Source organism: Tamandua tetradactyla, chromosome 11 (genome assembly GCF_023851605.1).
Source record: "Tamandua tetradactyla isolate mTamTet1 chromosome 11, mTamTet1.pri, whole genome shotgun sequence".
NCBI classification, from domain to species: Eukaryota; Metazoa; Chordata; class Mammalia; order Pilosa; family Myrmecophagidae; genus Tamandua; species Tamandua tetradactyla.
The window spans coordinates 77,707,385-77,727,038 of NC_135337.1; the positions used below are offsets into that span (position 1 = coordinate 77,707,385).

The 19,654-nt window shown below is 51.0% G+C and overlaps 2 protein-coding genes across 3 annotated transcripts in view; one reads left to right on the plus strand and one right to left on the minus strand.

Moving 5' to 3' along the window:
* CHAF1A (chromatin assembly factor 1 subunit A) overlaps positions 1-2,560 on the minus strand; it is a 34,518-nt gene extending 31,958 nt beyond the window's left edge. The window contains exon 1 of one of the 2 annotated variants that reach the window (XM_077121107.1): positions 2,415-2,560. Coding sequence is in view for 1 of the 2 variants with exons in the window: in XM_077121100.1 (XP_076977215.1) it covers positions 16-67 (52 nt within the window). In the remaining variant the exon portion in view is untranslated. Of the gene's footprint in view, positions 1-15; positions 138-2,414 lie in introns of those variants that run through there. The other variant, XM_077121100.1, reaches the window with a different exon arrangement.
* A 113-nt stretch (positions 2,561-2,673) lies between these two features.
* Positions 2,674-19,654, plus strand: part of SH3GL1 (SH3 domain containing GRB2 like 1, endophilin A2) — a 41,463-nt gene continuing 24,482 nt past the window's right edge. Inside the window, exon 1 of the mRNA XM_077121113.1 lies at positions 2,674-2,878. Within this exon, the coding sequence (XP_076977228.1) occupies positions 2,834-2,878 (45 nt within the window). The 5' untranslated portion in view covers positions 2,674-2,833. The remainder of the gene's footprint in view (positions 2,879-19,654) is intronic.

Here is a 19,654-nt window from a genome sequence, read left to right on the forward strand (position 1 = left end):
CGGGCCAGAACCGACCTGGGGCCGTTCCCCTGGCGCCCGGCGCCCCGCACTCCAGCTCCTCCAGCATCACCCCGGCGGCGGATCGAGCTCCCCTCAGGCGGCGGAGGCGGCGGAGGCGGCGGAGGCGGCGGAGGCGCGGGCTCCCCTCAGGCGGCCGCTACTGCTCGCCCTCCCGCCCGCGCCGCTGCTGCCCGGGCCGCCGCGCTCGTATTTGGCGGGAACCGCGGCGACCCCTGCAGCCCGCACGCGGATTGGGCAAAATCGCGTCACGTGAAGGCCCGCCTCTGGAAGAGGGGAACGCTAGGAGTACCCTCGCGAGAGCCGTTGCCTCCATTCCTCCCATTGCTCCCCTATTAATATTCCCGTGACTGGGGGGGTGGGGGTGGGCGGGACCTCCCCTCGGCGTCCTGTCATTGGTTGGGTGGAAGTGCCCTGCGATTGGAGAGAGCAGGTTTCAAGCTTAGAGGCAGGCGCTGTGATTGGTTGGACGCGTGGGCCAGGGAGCGAAAGCCAAGCTCTTACGTCATGACAGCCCTTTTACGTAAGACAGTGGGTGACAACCTGAAAACGCTTGGCGATTTAGATGAAAAGATTTAAACTGCAGTATTTAGTTTACCCCAATTAGACGTCAACTAAATATAGCAACAGCAGTTGATAGATAAATTACTTTTAATAAGAGCAATGAAATAAAAGCTTGGCAGCGCTTCAGAAGCATTTGCTTTGCAGTAAATACATTTGAGTGAATGAATGAAATGGATGTTTCTGGTAAATCCTCAGCTTTTTTGCACATGCAGTTTGCTCTACCTAAACCACTCTTTTCGCAGCTCTTTCGCCTGGCTAATTGCTACTCAGTCTTCAGATCTTAAGCTCTGAAGATCTTAGAGAAGCTTTCCTCTCTGACACCCAATGAGATTAGGTCACTGTTCCTTTACTTGAAGCAATTACAGCTTGTAAATATCTGTTTGTCAGCATATTATTTGATTGATGAATTTATTTGTTTTTATCATTAGCTCCATAAGGGCAGAATTCGTATTGTTTTTATCACTGTAACCCCAGGACCCATCGTTGCTTGATGGATAGTAGATGCTCAATAAATATTAGAATGAATAAATGTCACTTGATTGAACTGTGCAGATCATGGAGAGTAAAAGCTTCACACAAAACAGAGACCCTCAATGTCAGCCTGCAAGTCTTAGAAACAAGCTTTCCCCAACACCAATTTAATCTCCCAAACAGAGCAGGAACGGAGGTGAGGAAAGGAAGTTGAAATTTAGCCCAAGTTTGGAACTCTATCGAGGTTGATTTGATAGCTAAAGTATTAGAGTTGGTTGAAAAAAGAGGCTGGAGGAACAGGGAATTGGAGTATATCAGTTCAGACAAGTCACTTCACTCAAGCCTTGGTTTCCCCATCAAACAATGAGGATGTTTTTCCTCCCTCTGGTTTCTCCATCACAATAATGAGAACGTCTTCCCTTCCTTCTCAGGCATTCTCACTTTGCAATTCTGCAGTGAGTTAGACATTTGAGTGTACACATCAGAATCACATGGGGAGCTTCTTCATAGCAGCCCACCTACTACAGCAGGATCCTGGAAAGTAAAGCTGAGACATGGGCATTTGGAAAAAAAAAAAATCCCTTGGGGATTTCTGAAGCAATCCTCTGGTTATCTTCTGTTAAGACACTTGGAAACTTCCAGCAATCTTTTGCCTTCAGAAAACCACCCAAGAACATCAGAGACTTCAGCAAAGAAGTCCCAAGCATGTTAGCTCTAATCACTTTCTTTTTTATCTTTCAGTCTTGTTTACTCATTCTGATTAATTAATAAATTTATATCAATAAGAATTAATTTTAAAATTGATAAAAATAATATCAAACATTTATCAGCTTGGGAAGCTTTCCTGGAGGACGTGACATTTCAAGCAGCATCCTCTTTCCACATATAGGATGGGGGAGAGAATGTGCAAAAAAGAGAACAACTTCAGCAAAGGCACACAGGCAACAGGTATCATGGATTATGAGGTCAGAACAGTTGTGTGGTTCTGATTATGCAGACTTTATAGGCTATATTAGGAAGTTTGGAGTGTTTCTTGTAAGCAGTGGGTTCCGTTTAAACAGGGGACCACTGTGATCTGAATTATGTCATAGGGGCTTCTTTCCGGCTGCCTTGTAAAGGATGAATTGGAGGGGTGAAGCTGATGCTGGGGAAGCTAACGGAATGGCCTGGATCAGGCAGGACAAGGAGGATAGAGGATAATAGAAAGAATGGAAGAAGACAAGGGAGGCTGAGGGGAGAGAAACTGGGTATAGCAGAGATCAGGAGACATATATCTGAGATTGTAATCCCCAGCCTACTGGGTCTCCATCTACTCTTTTGCCGTCCCAGCCGCTCCGGAGAGGTTTCATTAGGCGCCTTACCTCAGAACTCAGGGCAACCTCCGAGAATCCAGGGGTCGCTGCAGCCACCTCGACCCCTCCAGGCTGGGCGACAGTCCAACTCGCTGGCGGAGGCGTACTCTCCCGCGGCCGGCGAAGTGCGCGTGCGCCCCATGGCCGGCAGGGGGCGCGCGTACGCAGGCGGGGGCCGAGGGGGACGCGCGCACGCGCCCGTCCGTCACCGGAAGTGTGCGGTTGCCATGTAATATCCTGGCAGCGCAGGCGCGCGAGGGGCAGAGGCGGTGCCGCGGCGGACGCGGAGCTGGCGTGAGGGCGGCTGAGGCGGCGCCTACGGGGGCCGCTACGGCGCGCGGGAGGTCGGCGGCGCCGGGGAACCTGTGACTTCTGCGGTTCCTTCGTTTTGTGCGGCCCGGCCGGGAGGCCGGACGGCGGGAGGCAGCATGTCGGTGGCGGGGCTGAAGAAACAGTTCTACAAGGCGAGCCAGGTGAGCGGAGGCCGAGGCAAGGGGTTTACCGTCGGTCACGGGTTACCTGGAGGTCGGGGGGTCCGGTCCTGGCTCGAGAGGAGTGGGGCCGGGCCCAGGGGAGGGGGGCCGCTCTAGCACATGTCCTTACACACACACCCCACCCCCAGAGTGGAGAGACCTCAAGAGTCAAGAGGGACGGGGACCCGGAGGTGGCCCGGACTCTGCCCACCCTCTGGGCCCCGGTCTTCTCTGAAAGGATGGGCCGAGCCCCTGGTAGGTACACGGGTGCGCCCTGAGGTTGTCCAGAAGCCTAGAACCCTCTTCTCCTTTCCTCCCCTCTAAAGGTGAAGGGGGGCAGAAAGGGGAAGAATGAGTCCCGAGGCAGTCGACGCCGGAACCTACACTTGCCAGGTAGCCAAGAGGCAAGGAAGATCGGCGTCTAGAGCTGATTCTTTAAAATAACTTTTTGGAAGACAGGGTACCCCATTCGAAGAGTGGGGTGAAAAGTCAGTTCCCCATACCCATCCCTTAGACATCCATTCCCTCCATCCGGCCAGATACTGTCACCCACTTATATCCCTTTCCAAAGATATGTGTGCATTTTTCCTTTTAACACGCACACACATAGAGGTAGTGTATTCTACTACATACTCCTCTGTACTTTGGGTTTTTCGGTCAACGTGTCTTGGAATCACACCAGAGTGGAGGTTTTTTCCCCTCAGCTTTGGCACCCATCATTAACATTTGGGGCTGGCTTGATCATTCTCTGGGATGTGCACTGGAGGGGCTTGAGCAGCCTTCTTGGCCTCCCCCCACTAGATGCAAGCAGCACCCCGTCCCCAGTCGTGACAATCAAAAATGTCTCCAGACATCACCAAGTGTCTTCTGGGGAAGGGAACAGAATTGTCCCTTCCTCCCTTTCCCCAGAGCACTGCACTGGAGCCCACTCCCAGCTCCTCCTGGATCCTTTTCTTGGGTCCATGGTATTCTCTTCCATGAAGTATGCCATCATTTATTTAACCAGTTGTCTCTAATGGAGATTTAGATTACTTCCCATAATTTGCTACTAGAAACAGTAGCAGTGAATGATATCTTTGCTCACAGATAGGGGAAATTTCCGGAAGTGGAATGCTGAGTCCAAAAATATATGCATTTTACATGTGACCGTTAACGGGACTTTCGGGAAGTCCCAGCACCTTTATTCACAAATCTGGTGAGAGCTATGGATTCACTCTGTAGAATACTGGGCAGAGGCAAAATTTTGCTTATAACAACCGAGGGTCCTCAGGTGGCTCGATTCCTGTTGGTCTGTGAATCCCGGGTTACAAACCTGGGGTTCTTATGGATCGACTCCACAAAGAAATGAGCAGTGATCTTGGGAATTGTTTGGGCTGTGCCGGCAAATAGGGCTCAACCCACAACTTGAAGAGGCCCGGTGGGAGGAAAGAGAAATGAGTCCACCGTAACAAACAGCTGGTATCTTTTGAGGGAGGAAGTAATGGGCTTAGTGGTTATCTAGGGATATGGATAGTTGGAGACTGTCTCGAGACCCCAAGGTGATGGTTAAATTCTGAGGAAAGAGAGAATCAATCCAGAGGGATTTTAGGATTGCTGATGAACAGGGTACTACCCCTGTGCTCCAGGAAGATGGAAACTAAATGTCCTGGCCCTGGCTTAAACCTTGACCAGCAGACATCATCCTCCCACATCTTTGACTGAAGCACCTTGAAATGATGGCCACTAGCTTAGACCCTGATAGAACCCCCCCTGCAGGAACAGTGTCTGTAAAGGTCTTGGAAGAATTACTGGGGCTCTTTACTCCTTCATATAGACAGGTCTCTGGAAGGACTGCCTAGCAGTCAGGGTTCAGATTCTCATGCTGGTGGCCTGGACCATCCCAAACAGACGTTATCCGCCACTGGAACTAGTCAGACCTCTCAAGTCAGCCAGGAGAACATTTTCTCTTTGGGGAAGCAGAATGGCCTGCATCTGGATTTTTGCAAAGTGCTTTGAAACCTGGAAAGTATGGTACAAGCATAAGCTGGTTGTTTATGCTCAATTTGTCATTTTGATGTCCTGAGACCCAGTCCAAAGAATGGCTGCAGTGGCTACAGCCCACTGGCTTTTGGATCCATTCTCTGTTGAGTTGTGCTTTCAGGAAGCCCCTTGCCTACGTGCAGTTCTTTTCCGAGGTAGTTTCCTGTTGCCTGCCCACATCTCGAGTGTTATCTGTTCATGTCTGTCTGTCTGTCTCTTTTCTCATTCTTAGTAACACTTCTGTCTTCCTTTCTGTACCTCAAAACAGGGTAGTCTGTTAAAAGGAAATGTCTCTCTTTATGTGGTGATAACTCAGGTTTATTGCTTTCTCACCATGTGAACAGGTGATATCTGGGGGCTGTATTGTCCCCCAGGGGACCTTTGGGAATGTCTGGAGACATACGTGGTTTTCACAACTTGGAGCTAATGGCATCGGTGGGTAGAGGCCTAGGTTGCTGCTCAGTATCCTCTAGTGCACAGGACAGCCCCGCAGCAAAGAACTATTTGGCCCAACATGGCCATGGTGCTGAGGTTGAGAAACCCTGCTTTAAGGTTTGAGAAAAGTGAGAATGATTATATGAGACAGGAAGGAAAAAGCCCTGCTAGGCCTTTCTTGTATTAGCTGCCTGATTTTCCTTATTTTCAAAACACAGAAAACCATATATACATACACAGATATGTACATAAAACTCAGCACCCTGATCCCAAGTTCTCCCTTCCCAAGCCTCAGGGAAACCACAGAGTCTCTTAAGATTTGGTATTTTTAAGACGTTATAAGATGACATTAGTGCTTCTCAGACAGGGATGATTTTGCCCTCTCCACCCTCACACCCCCACCCCACCCTGCCAAACAGAGACATTTGGCAATGTCTGGAGACTTCTTTTGGTTGTCACAGCTGGCAGTGGGGGTGTGGGGGTGCTACCGGCATCCAGGGGATGGAGGCCAAGGATGCTGCTGGACACTCCACATTGCCCAGGGCGACCTCCCACAACAAAGAACCAAGAGGCCCATGTGTAGTTGAGGTTGGGAAGCCCTGCTTCAAGATAGTGGTTGTGGATTTCAAAGCCTTATTGTCCTTTCTAATTTGAGGGATTAACACCAGGTGAATGTAAGGGGTGGGGGGAAATAAACGGGCGTGGTTTATAGCAGGTCAGGTTCTGATGTTCATGAAAAGTTCCAACATCTTATTGGCAATATCAGAAACAGCCTTAGCAAACTTCCTGCTATTTCCTCTACAAACCTTTCAGATCATGTTCAAAATCAGCTTGGGCTTAGGTAGAAAGTTGGTGAGTTCTTACTTCTCTTACTATGACCTGGCACCAACTGGTGGCCCCTGGAAAGCTGAAGAATCGATAAGAGAGGAAGGCAGCAAAAGAAGCAGCCAACTGTCTGCGTCCCTTTGGTTTAGTGCCCCTCATATCTGCCCCTTTATCGCTCAGCCCCTCCACAGCTGTCTGCTGCGTGCATCATGTCTAGAATTAGCTTTCGGTTTGGGTATTTCTGGGGAGCCAAGGAGGCCAAAAAATCTCCACTAGCAAGAGCCAGACTCAAAAGTTCACTTCTCAGTGTGGTGTGTATTTGGGTGACTTTTTCTCCAGACCTAAACTGCAAGTTGGTTTACTGATAACTGTTGTGGCCTGGCCGTGTGGAGATTTGAGTGTAACCAGGGATAGAGCTGGCAAGCTGCCTGGCATGTGAGGAAGGAGAGCATTTTTCAGTTTAGTTTGGCCCGAACTAGGAGGAAAATTCACGAGCTTTGAAATTCCTTGACACTCTTTAGGCCCTGGGTTTGTGCCTGGGAGAGAAGCTCACAGTTCATGGAAGAGGCCTGGGAGGGGGTGACCATGGGAGCTGGCTGTGTCTTGGGGGACCCAGGACCCCTGACCCTTAAGGAAGACAAGGCTGGCTAAAACCCCACCCACATTCCAAGATATTGCTGACTCCAACCTATCTTTGAACATATTGCTGTGGAATTACACATTTGATTTCCTAGCAAAGTACTTGGCCTATTAAATAATAAACATGGAAGGACCTTAAGATGCAGCAGTATAGAATTTTAGTCTGCTCTCCTCAGCATGCATAAAAACACAGAACCAGCACTTTGGGAACATAGACAACTCAGAGGTTTGTGAGCATGGACTGGAGAGAGGGGTCAGATTGGGAGTTTCGAAGATCTGTTCTCAGCAGTCGGGCCGGCAAGCTCAGCAACTGTGGGCTAACGTCCGGAAGTTCCCTCTTCCTTTGGAAGTCGCTGGCACCAGATGTGGGAAGGGGTTGTGTAGTTGCCACGTCCACAAGTGTTGGGATCTAGGTTAAGTCCGTGCGCACAGGAAGCTGCAATAGAGTCCACTATAGCCTGGTGTTTGCTGACTGGTTTCTCCGTAAGGAAGTTGAGCGAGCAGCGTTGGCAGCCAGGCAGGCATGGCCCGCTCTCCTTCGTCGGCCTTCAATCATCAGTTCACTGTTTAAGGGCCGGAGCTACACGCTCACTGGACTGCCAGGATACAGGTGTGTGAGCTGACTGGCCCACAGGTGACCTGGGGACTTCCTGGCCTGGCTGGCAAGCAGGGATGACCTGGCCTTCCTCACGGGAGCCGCTTAGTAATCCCGCAGGTAGTCAGAAAGCCAGCCTCACCCTGCATCCTCCTCTCTGATCTCTGCTGCCTGTCACCGCAAACGAGGCCACGCAAATAAAGCAGAGAGACCCAGGCTGGCTGCTGACTCAGAGTCCCATGTTGATTAAAGAGAGGGTAGGCTCCCTGGAAGCTAATCGCCCCTTATCTGGGTGTGCTGGAACCCAAAGCCACCCAAGACTTAATTACATTCCTCATGCTACTTGATAACAGCCCATGGGACTGGGTGTTCCACATTCTCTCCACCCCCTTTTCAGTTTAAGAAATTGGGGCTTCTACATTTTTGAGACTCCTGGCCTGTCAAAGGCTTAGCAAGTGAGCGGAGAACTAGCAGTTTCTCACCCCCACCTACCCATCTCTCTCTCTGCCCAAGTGCTTATTACATTTACAGGTCTGTGCTAGCCCTCTGCCCACCCCATGTTGCCTTTTAGTGGCCCTTAGGTACATCTGACTGTTTTCTCCTCCGAGGGAGAGGTTGTGACTAGTCCCATGCACCCCTGCACCCTTGCCTCTGAGTCTGTGCCCTGTGACCTTTGGCCCCAGGGAGGGGGTGCCGTTGTGTCCTCACTCCCATCCCTTCCCTACTCCTCTTCTGGTTGTTGCCATTGTTTTGAAACAGATCTCATCTGCAGAAAACTTGGTTTTAATTTAGGGCATGCAGCCAACTCCCACGGCCAGCAGCCACTGCTCTGACCCTGCTGGGGGCTGGGGAAGCGGAAGTCGGGAAGGAGAGCTGTTTTCTGTGTTTCCTACTTCCGGGAGATGGGATGGAGTGGGGTGGTTCTAAGCTTTTTCAAGCTACAGGCCTGTTCTGCCCAGGGTCAGTGGCCCATCCGGCCCCCAGAACTGCCTGTCCCCCTTCTGCTCACAGCTCCTCAGGGGGAGGTGGGAGGTTCCTTCTCCAAGCAGTCCCTGGAAAGCTGGATGGAAGAATGTGTTAGGCTGTGGCAGCAGCTGATTCTTCCCTCCTTTCCCCCATCCCCCATGGGCCCTTCTTAGGGGCGGATTTGGCAACCACTTTTCCTGAGCATTGCAGTCTGGTTATGTTTCTGCTTGTTTCCTGTTGAGCCATGACTAGGGCTCTGCACATTTAGTGCCCCAGAGGGCTTCTTCATCGGCCTTTTCCGCTCGGCTCCTCCACATGCCTGCTGACTCGACCCCCAGGACAGGGTCACCGGGAGACTTCCCAACCACTGCAGGAAAATATACACGTGTGATTTCCCCCAAAGGACCTGACTCAGCATCAGCTGCTCACGCCCGTGGGGGTGGGGGAGGGTACACTCCTGCCTGGCTTGCTTAATTTCTACACATCTGCATTCAATGTCCTGAGGTGCCCAGTGCACAGTGGTGGAGAGGCACGCAGTCCCATAAAATCAGCATCGGGCCCCTTCAGGGGGCTTGCTGTTGTAGAAGATGCTTTCTATCATGGCAGCAGCAGATGCAGTGTGCGGGGGCTTACCCTCCCCATGGAGTCTTCTGGACCACCCAGCAGCAGGATCCCCTATCCCACAGTGCCATGAGCTCTTGCATCTCACCTCCTGCGTGACCCTGGGTTGACTTGGATGATGGTCTTTGTCACTGGCGTACGAGGGCAGAAACTGCTCTGCTCACTGCTGCCTCCTGGGCATGTCCCAGAAGTTCTGTCGCTATCCAGTAGGTGGACGAGTGGACAGACAGCCAGGCACCCCGCACACAGGCATGTGGCTGACAGGGGGTTGCAGGAATGCAAAGGGAAGGAAAGTGACTTGGGGGGATATCCCAGAGGAAGCAGAGCCTCGCACAGGCTGTAAGAGTGAGTGGCGGCTTGCCTGTACTCGGGAACTCGGGCAGCCCCTGCCCTGGCCCCAGCTTCAAGTCCTGTTCCTCCTCCATGGATGACGCTCAAGGCAAACTGGTCTGCTGGAGGCCTGCCGGACCTGTGTCGCTTTCCCTGCTGCCTTAATTTTGGCCAAATTGTTTCACTCCTGCCTTCCTTGCCCAAACCCCATTCTCTCCATTCGCCTCCTATTTGTCCTTTAGAGCTTTGCTGTATCTTCCTTTATCTGTGACATCTTCCATGGGACCTGAGTGCTCCCCTCAGATGCCCTGTGCCAAGCACACCCTCACATCTGATGTGCTTTTCTTCCATTTGGACAGCAAGTCCCCAAAGGCCTGGGTCCGTGCTTAGCACCATCTTGCGACAGACCAGTAGCCTGTGGCCTGAGAAGAAGGCACCGGAAGTGCTCCCTGTAAGACACGTTGGGTGGGTGGGCTCCTTCTCAGAATGGGAGTGGAAATGTCTGGTGACAGGGCCTCCTGGAGCATCCCCGGAGGTGGCTCAGGTTCCAGGAGGACAGCAGACAAGCCGTGTGGTTCCCAGGCCTCCAAGGGCTTGGCCAGGAACAGGCCCTACTGGTTTGAAAGATACAATATGTAAAGTGTAGAGATCGTTCCCTTTGGTTTCGATATTGCCTGGCGTGTTCTGGGTGCTGTTGACCGAGCCTGACCTGCAGCCTGCCTTGGTCTGAAAGGGGCCTAACTTGTATCGCAGGCAGTCCGTATTGCAGGCAGTCCTCAGACCCAAACCCTGCTTGATCAGGGCCCCACAGGAGCAGAGCCGGGAAAGCCGGCATTTCCTCCTCTCAAGAGAGAAGCTGAAGCGTGCCTGTTGGTGCCTGGCTATGCCCAGCTGCTCAAGGAAATGGTAGCTCCTCAGCCTCCGCTTTCACGCTCCTGGCCGCCACACCAAGGCACTGATTGTCCCTCCTCTAGCATCCTCTGTCTGCCGCAACAGTACCTCCTACTCAGCCCAATCGGCTCTCTCTGTGGACTTTCCATTCTGCTCCTGGACCTCCTCTCTTCTGGGTCTCAGCAACCTCCCCAGCATTAGCCACCCCATCTGCATTTGTCCTCTAAACCCCAGACCTGACATCCCTAACTGCTCATGAGATGTTGGTACCCACCCGGCCCACTGCTACCTGAAATGCAATGAGCTTAGTGTACCTGGAACAGCCTCCTCAGCCCCTCCCCACCCCATGCCAGGCTTCTCCATCTTCCCCTGATGTCCAGCGTTCTCCCCACTGCAACTCTGACTCACCCACCACCCCGAACCCCCCTCCCCTGGCCTTGTCACATCAGCCTGTCACTAGGCTCCCCTCCCACTTCCGTGAGCATTGGGTGGACACATGGGATCATTGCCTTCTGCTGAGACAGTTCGGTGAATTTGACTTTCTCTCCTTTAAGCTGATTCACTTTTGAAAACTTAAATTTATTCAAAAAGAAATCTCAAAAGTATAAATAAGAATAACTGAAGAACAGCATATGCCGGAAAGAAAATGTCATCATAAGTTCTTCCTGGGTGCTGAAAGTACTGGGCTCAGGTCTGCTCCTCTTGCTGAGGAGTTGAAAACGTAGTAGTACCCACCGGGAAATGTTTCCCTGCCAGAATGACAAGGAGTGAGAGAGATATGCTGTAAGAATAATTTTCTCACGGTGTGACGTGTAGCTTGCCCGTGTGTCGCGCAGCCCAGGCCCCTCACCTCCCAGACTTTGGAAACCATGAGCCTTTGGAAGCCACATGAACATGCTACCCTTGCTTGTGTGGTACCCCCTACCTTACCTGCACGGTTTACACATAGAATTGAGAGATTCTTCTGGGCTTGCTGGGAAGAGAGAGGAGTTGTGGCAAGCCGGGGAATTTGGTGACGGACACGTCCTCTAAGGATCTTGGGAAAGGCCCAACAGTAAGTGGCACAGTTGAATTGACATTCTGAAGGAATCCCCAAATTGCACCTAGCCAATAGTTTCATTGTCTTTCTCCAAAAACCTCAGGCTAACCGTACTTGCTTTAAGGCAGAAGCAAGTTGACCAGTGACTATTTTTCTGCACTCATTTTGGGCTTCACTTCCAGGAGTGTGTGGAAGAGAAGCTCTTGTTCTTGGAAGCCCCTGAGGAAGGAAACAGTGGAAGCTTCCTGCACCTCTTCGCCTCCCTCCCGCAAGGGTTTGCTAATACCCACGTCCCTCCTTGTCCCTGCCACCTGCTTCCCTGGGATAAGCGCCCCCCACCCCCACCCCCAGCTGGCTAGGACAGCTGGGCAGACATTAACCTGAGAGCCCAGCTCTCCAGGATCTCGGTTGATGGCAGGTGACCACCTTTCAAGGCCATCTTCCATGCCTCGGAAGAGGGCAGCCGAGGAAACTGGAGTAGAATTCACCGTTTCCTAATCTTGACCTGCCCCAGTAGCCATCATCTCTTGTCTGAGGCCTCACACCTTGCCTTGCATTTCCTCCAAGGATGGAAAATCCTTCCTGTTATTTTAGGAGGGGAAGAAAACAACATTCTGAGTTGATTTTTCTTCTTGCTTTCTCTGGTCGAGTCAGCATTTCACCCAGGAGGAATCTCTGAGCTATTGGCAGAGCCACTGATGCAGCCACTGCTCTCCTCTGACTGGGGAATGGGCCTCTGTCAGGGCCAGTAAGTGTGCTCGCCTATGCTCCCTGGGACAGTCAGCGCCCAGGAAACAGCCGAATGTAGGAGTTTGTCTCCCCCTGCTTCCACTTGTTTATGTCAGTTAAGTCTGATGTACTTTCCGGGCACATTGGGAGGTTGCTCCTCCCTGAGTTTTCTTTGCCTCTAAAGAACCCAAGGGAGAGCTGTTTCCTTCTCAGGGCAGCCTCCCTCCCGTCTCTGCCCCAGCACTGGTCAGCAGAGGCCTGAGCAAGCCTGGAACTCGGCAGGAAAGTGTGCTTGTTAGGGAGGTTGTCACTGAGGACGGCTTTTGCCCAGTCTGCCGAGCTCATCAGAGGAACCTGTAGGAAAGTTGACCTTCTTCCAGAAGGCGTCTCTATCCAGCTAGTTCAGGACACGTTCGCCAGGCCTGCAAGCCAGTTAGTGCCCCTGTGGCGTAAACGGGACACGTCCCCTTCCAGGCCTCTCATTAAATGCGTGCTGTAAAATGTTTCAGATGTATAAACAGATGGAGCTTGAGGATGGCCAGCAGAAAACTAGGTGCCTACCACCTAGCTTAAATAAAATGTGACCAGCACAGTTCCAGCTGAAGCCCCCCATGGTGCCCCATCATTGCCTTCCCAGGGACCACGGCTGTGGAGTGCTGGTCACCCCCAGGCTTTCATTTCCTTTGCCCTTAACTCCATGGAAACTCAGTGCTGCTTTACAGGTTCATGCCTCAGGTAAATGTTCTCATGCAGGGGGTTTTATTACAGCCTGCCGGTTTTTTTGTTGTATACTGTTTGTGTGTTTTGTTCTCCTTCATACACATGGCTCTTGGTACTCTCACGGCTGTTCCGTTTTCCCTTATGTGACTCTCCCTTCTCCTGACAGTGGGCATCTGAGCATCTCCCAGTATCTGCTGTTCCAAACTGCTTCTGCAAACTGTCTCCTAGATGGCTCTTTGGGTATGTGTGCAAGCAGCTTCTCTTGGCCCAAGCCTTGTTAATGTAAGCATGTAGAGTCTCAGTGTACTAGCCTGGAAAAAACAACTCATTCAATTTTGCATGACCCAAAGTCTTGGCCTTCACACAGGAGGGTGTTGGGCGTCTGCGTGCTCGTCCAGTATGAGATTTCAGCTGCACACTGTTGTGCCTGCCGTAGGTGCTCAGAGCCCTTGGGGAGGACTAGGGGGAGTTCTGTGGGGTCCAGAGGAAATATGAACCACAGACGTGCTCTGCCAGCCAAGGAATGTGGCCAGATCGACAGAAGGAGCCTCATCCACGTTAGTACCACCCCATGTCCTCCTCACAGCCTCAACTTCCTCACCAGCCGGTAGCTTCATCAAAAACCTCTGATTTCCAGATGAGACTGAGCTCTCAGACATCATCTAGTATTTAGCCTTGTCCCAAAGAACTGCTCAGGCTAGTACAGAGTTCCTGAGGCAGGGAGAGCCACGGCCCCCAAAGACGTCCACACCCTAGCCCCTGGACCTGTGGGGAGGTTACCTCACTTGACAGGGGAAGGTTGGAAAATAGAGTTACAGGTGTGGGCTTTGAGGTGGGGAGGTTCTCCTGGATCTTCTGGGTGGGCCCTTAGAGGGGCCAAGGGGCCCAGGGGAGATGGCAGCACAACTAGGCCCTCTTAAGCCTTGAAGATGGAGGGAGGGCCCTGAGCCCAAGAACAGAGGTGGCCTCGAAGAGCCACTAAAAGCCAGGGAAACCCTACAGAAAGAAATGCAGCCTTGCTGACAACTTGATCTTATTAGCCCAGTGAGCTCCAGATCAGATGTCTGATTTCATTAAGAAAATGCATTCACATTCTCTTAAGTCACTAAGTTGGTGGTGATTTGTTCCTGCAGTAGTAGGAAGCTAACGCTGCTCCTCACCAGCTCAAAACTTGCAGCTGTGAGTTTTGTCCACCATGAGATTTTGTCTACAACTCACTGGCTGAAGTCTGCAAGAAAATAGGACTGAATCATTTCACAAAGGTGACTTATGTGATACTCTGCTTAAAGCAAGTTTTCCATCTAGGGGGCAAATGTGCATTTCTGTAGTCGTTGCCAGTTGTAAAGCTCCACGGAGCTCATCTTTTACTCTGCAGAAGTCTTTCCCTGCATCCTGGAGTCCTGCCTTGGTAGCTTTGTCTCTCAAAAGCTGGTGAACTAGGCAGGCCACAGTGGCTCATCAGGCAGAATTCTTGCCTGCCATGCCAGAGACCTGGGTTTGAGTCCCTATGCAAAAAAATTTAAAAAGCTGGTGAATGTCCCCCCCCACCACCACCACCACCGTGTCAGACATGACATTCAGGGATGAAAGTCCTGGCATTGTGGGATTGGCAACACCTTCTGGACCAAAAGGGGGAAATGAAGTATTAAAAAATGAGGCATCAGTGGCCAGGAGAGGTCACATGGAGTCAAGAGGCTATTCTGGAGGCCACTCTTTTGCCAGCCTCAGTTAGATGGTGCTAATTGCCATGGTTTGCTAAACCACTATCAGCGTCTCTCTTGTTGACCCTTAAGAACATCTAGAGTTCAAACTGAGACTCTATAAAGGTTTCATGCACAAGGTTTGCCTTCCTGGAACCTATAATTCCCAGAGGTTCCTAGGTCAGAAAATCCTGAAACTCAGAGGGACCAGCCTCTCCAAGGTTATCAATTAATTGCACCCCCCTATCCTTTAGTATTGACACCCCTTCTCAACATGAAAAAGCCAGCTTGGGTGTTGCCTAAAGCTCTCTATAGATTTGGAGAAGGATCAAAGAAGAAGGAGAAGGTATAGCAGAGAAAATAGGATTTAACAAATGAGTATGACTGTTGAATCACAGTATTAATATTCCTTCTAGCCTCCAGTGTTTTGGAGCAGCTAGAAGGAAAAATCTGAGATGGTGTAATACTAGCCCATGACAAACTGTAGGGTCTGTTCTGTAAGTACTTGTTGAAGTATGCTTTCAAAATTATTGCTTTTTTCTTTCTTTTTGTATCTAGTTATATTTTACAATTTAAAAAATGTTTTTTAAAAAAGCTGGTGACCTAATGAAGGTCTCAGGCACCTTCATTTAACTTGGATTTTGCAAACTGGCTCTGTGGCCAGGTTTCATGTAGAAAATGCTGTTGCCTATTGAAACCCCAAACTTAGGGAACAGCAGTACAGGATTTTCACCCTCCTCGACCTCAGGGACCAGTAATGTATGGAAAGAGGTTGGCTGTCTCTGAGTTTGTTGGCATGTTTCTTCTGACCAAGGAGCCTAGAGGCATGTACCAGATACCCTTTCTTTAACGATCCCCCCAAAATCTCCTCCAGGGCTTTGTTCCCAAGTCAGCCTGCAGCTCCGCCTATCCCCTGCATTGGAACAGGGTCCCTGCAGCCCCTTTCTTCTTTCCCTTACCTCGTACCTCCTTTCCTTTCTTCTTCCTACTTCGAATTCAACCCATCCTGCAGAGCTGGCATTCAGGGTGTCTTCCTCACAAGGAGGGAGCTGTTTCTCCCTCTGGGTCTCTCATCACAGGACCCTATATTACTATCTTTTTGTGGGCTTATGTTATTGACTATTTTCTCTCATTCCGCTACCTGGTGATGTAAACAATAAGTATTTGTTGAGGGAATAAGCACCACTTTTTGTTGTTGTTACATCTTTTACTATAGAATTTTTACAAAAAGCAGTATATTTCAAAGTATGTTATGAGTTACATTCTACAATTTCAGGTACTTCTTTTCAACTGCTCCAAGACACTGAAGACTAAAAGAAATGTCAATATAATGATCCAGCAGTCATACTCATTTGTTAAATCCTATCTTCTCTGTTATAACTCCTCCTTCTCTTTGATCCTTCTCCCACTCTTTAGGGATATTTGGGTATTGCCCATTCTAACTTTATCATGTTGAAAAGGGCTCGTTGACAGTATGGGATGGGAGCTGGAACTGGTTGATGTTCAGTGCCACATTCTTTTTTTTTTTTTTTTTGGCTTTTAACAAGGGGAATTTAATAAGTTGCCAGTTTACAGTTCTAAGGCCGAGAAAATGTCCCAATCAAAACAAGTCTATAGAAATGTCCAATTTAAGGCATTCGGGGAAAGATACGTTGGTTCAAGAAGGCTGACGACATTCAACATTTCTCTCTCAGCTGGAAGGGCACATGGCAAACATGGCGGCGTCTGTTGGCTTTCGCGTGGGTCTACCAAAAGGGACTTTCTCCAAAATGTTTCCTCTTTTTTTTTTAAATTTATTTATTAATTTAAAAATTAAGAAACAAAATAAAACATCAACATAATCAGTAATTCACAATATCATCACTTAGTTGCATATTCATCATTTCTTAGAACATTTGCATTAACTCAGAAAAAGAAAAAGACAATAGGAAAAGAAATAAAACGAACATAGGAAAGAAAAAAAAAAAGGTTATACCTACCATACCCCTTACCCCTTGCTTTCATTGATCACTAGCGTTTCAAACCAAATTCATCCCAACATTTGTTCCCCCTATTATCTATTTTTATTCCATATATTCTACTCCTTTGTTGACAAGGTAGATAAAAGGAGATCAGTGCCACATTCTTGAAAGGGGGGATTTGGTTATCTGACTTGATTCCAGAACATTCCCAGGCAGTGGGAGGAGTGTCCGTCCTCAGCCTCCCTCTCTAGGTGGGCACAGGTTGAGCCCTTCAATGCCAGGGGCTTCGGAGTCGCTGCCTCTTGTGGCCTTATTCCTCACCCTGGGGCTCAAACATGCCTCTGGTGTGAGCAGTTCTGGGTGTGACCTTCAGATGAGTAGAGATTGGCGTGCGCTTATGGTTTTTGGCTCAGAAAGTAGCAACACTGGCACTCGTTACCCAGGAAGACCAGCAAAGAAGCAAAACCTGGGAGAAGTGCTGGCAGACCACAAGGGCAGGACCATTTCCCTCCTGCAAAAAAGGCATTGAGTGGAGCACCTGGGAGTGCGGCCGTGGCCATCCTGGCCAAATGCAGCGAGACACCCACCCATGGCCCAGAAAACTTGTTTTGCACAGACAACAGTCAGCCTCCTGGAAGGGGTGTGCATAGTGCTGCCATCCTGGAGGGTGGGGCAGAGGGCTAGCCCAGCTGAAGAAATGGCAGCTGCCAGAGTGTATTGCAGAGGTCCCGGATGTCCCTGGTCAGGTGGTCTATTGGTTAAACAGGAAGTGAATTGGCAGCCTCGTGGAGACCATCGCAGTTGCCCAGAGGATAACATGGTGGCACATGCATCAAGCTTTGCTCATGAAATGGAATTCTCGGCCAGTGAGGCATCTTATCTCTCTGTGCTTCGTTCCTCTCCCTCCCACCTGCTACCCTGGAGGAAGCTTCAGAAGTATTGTGAGATTTTCAACAAGAGCTTTGGGCTGTGAACATCATGACACCTGAATTAAACCCGCCATGGAGCTTCAGGTGCTCGGGGACCAGGGGAGAGCTGGCCCTGTGCAACCTGCTGCCAGTCCTGCTTCTAGAGCTCTTCTGGTGTGGGGGAACATGTGTGCAGCGCACATTGCCACAGAGTAGCAACTCAGAGCAGGTCCCACGCATGAATCACGCTTCTTTCCTCTTAAAGAAGGGTCTTCATGAAGCCTTTGATTCCAGAAAAATTGATGTTCTCACTGTCCGAGCTCCCAGACACCTGTATCTGAACTTGTCTGAGCTGGTCCCCAGCCCTAGTGCCTGCCTTGCGTCTGTTCGCAGACCCCAGCTCCCCTCAGGCCAGATGCATGCCGCTCCGCAGGGTGACAGGATATCCCTCACAGGCCCCTGCCGCTGTCCTCTCCTTGCAATGCCTATCCCACAGGGAACGAGAGACATACTTATGTGGTAGTGTTGGTAGTTCTGAAAGCCTGTCCGTGCTTGAGCCTCACAGGGGAGCTTATAGCTGAAGGCACTGAGACAGAGGAGTTTGGATTTGTGCATGACGTGGAGCTGGAGCCGGAGTCCAGCCCTTGTGACTCCCACTCCCGCCACCTGCCACCCCATACTACCCTGCGCCCTCCTGGCATGCCTGTGCTCTGACTGTCAGTGTCTTTAACACGGAGGCGTAGTGTTCTCACCTTGGCTCCTGGAGGGCAGGGCCTGTGCTTACTCAACATGTATGGACAGACGGACAGATTATCTCAAAAACTTTGTATTGACTGAACACCAGCTGGCACTAGGCACCGGGCTGTTCCCTCTGACCCTGTTACAGGACGTGCCTGCCTGGCTCTGCTGATAGGAAGTGGCTGTTTGAGGCCAGAAGGTGCCTGTGGCTAGGGAGTTGATGAGGGTCTGTCCAGATGGGACTGCTGCATGAGAAGGGGAGAAAGAGCCCTCGCCCCCAAAGACCCCATGGCTCTGAGGACCCCCTGTGGCAGGGGCCTGTGTGGGAACATAAGTGAGCATGTCGTGACACCTGAACAGCACAGGCTATGTTGGAATATGTGCTGTAGAGAGCTCGCTCTGCCTCACCACCCCTGCCTCCCTGTCTGCATGCTCAGGGGCTGGTCCATGGTTTCCAGTTCAAAGACCAGGTGCCCCTGGGTGGAATGTGGTGAGAACATGAGCCAAATGGGGAACAGATGAAAGGCCCGGGCAGGAGCAGCTTGCAGGGGGACAGGTGCTGATATCCATCAAATGACACAGCCTTACGGTGCCTGCCAGTGAGCTGTCCCCCACAACAGGGACTGGTCATCATGCCGAGGAGCCAGTCACCTCCGCCCAGTTGGCAGCATGCTGTTCCTGGTACTGTGGGTGGCCACACCTGAGGAAACCAGTCTCATGCATGTGGGCCTCCTTGGTCCTGAGTTACCCCATCTCCTGGGGCCTGTCCTCACCTGGTGTGACAGGTGAGCCGTGGAGCTGGGTCCGGGGAGGGCACATTCCTTAGCACCTGCTCAGAGCCTCTACCTTAGGGCTGGTCCCCAGAAGTCTGGGTGCCAGGCAGGACTGTGAATGCACAGCCCCTCCCAGCTCCAGCACGGCTCTTCTCTCTCTCCCTGTATACTGTGCACCCAAGCTGCAGGCTCTCCGTCGATAAGGAACCCTCGAGTCAGAGCAAGTTCCCCTGGATGTGGGCCATGAGGCCTGGTTTGCTCAGAGTTTTTTTTTCAAACTTTCCTTAACCTTCAGCTCTCTGACGAGAAAACCAGCTATGGGTAGGCCTTGAGCAGAGAGGCAGGCACTGGGCACCCGGCCTTTCTAGAGCCAATGCCAGCCTAATTTGAAGTTCCCATCAGCAGCAGAAAGAAACGGGGTGGGCAGGGTGCCCCCTGCCTTCATTTGGCTATTGCCAAGTCTCCCTGTGGAAGTCGCTGCTTTCCCAGAGCAAGCTACCCCTGGCAGGGCGAGGCAAGGCCACCATGAGATCTAGGCACTCTCCCCTGAGCTGTCCTGAGCACACGTCGCAGGTAACCCAGATATTTCCATGAGGTCACCGTTGGGCAAGAGCCAAGAGCAAGCAGGTGAGATAATTCTAGAACGTGTTGGGGAGAGAGTGCAGATCACAGGACAGGATAATGTGAGTGAGTGACACGCGTGGGGAGGGCAGGGACAGCCTCTCTGAGGTAGGGATGTTTGGACCAAGACCTGATAGAGGAGACCCAGTCCTGGGCAGAGCTGGAGAAGAACCAGGGCAAGGCTCCAAGAATCAGGAGGGTTTCCTGGAAGAGGCAATCCCAGATGAGTGAGGCCTTTACACGTGGAAGGGGCCTTAGAGGTGGGG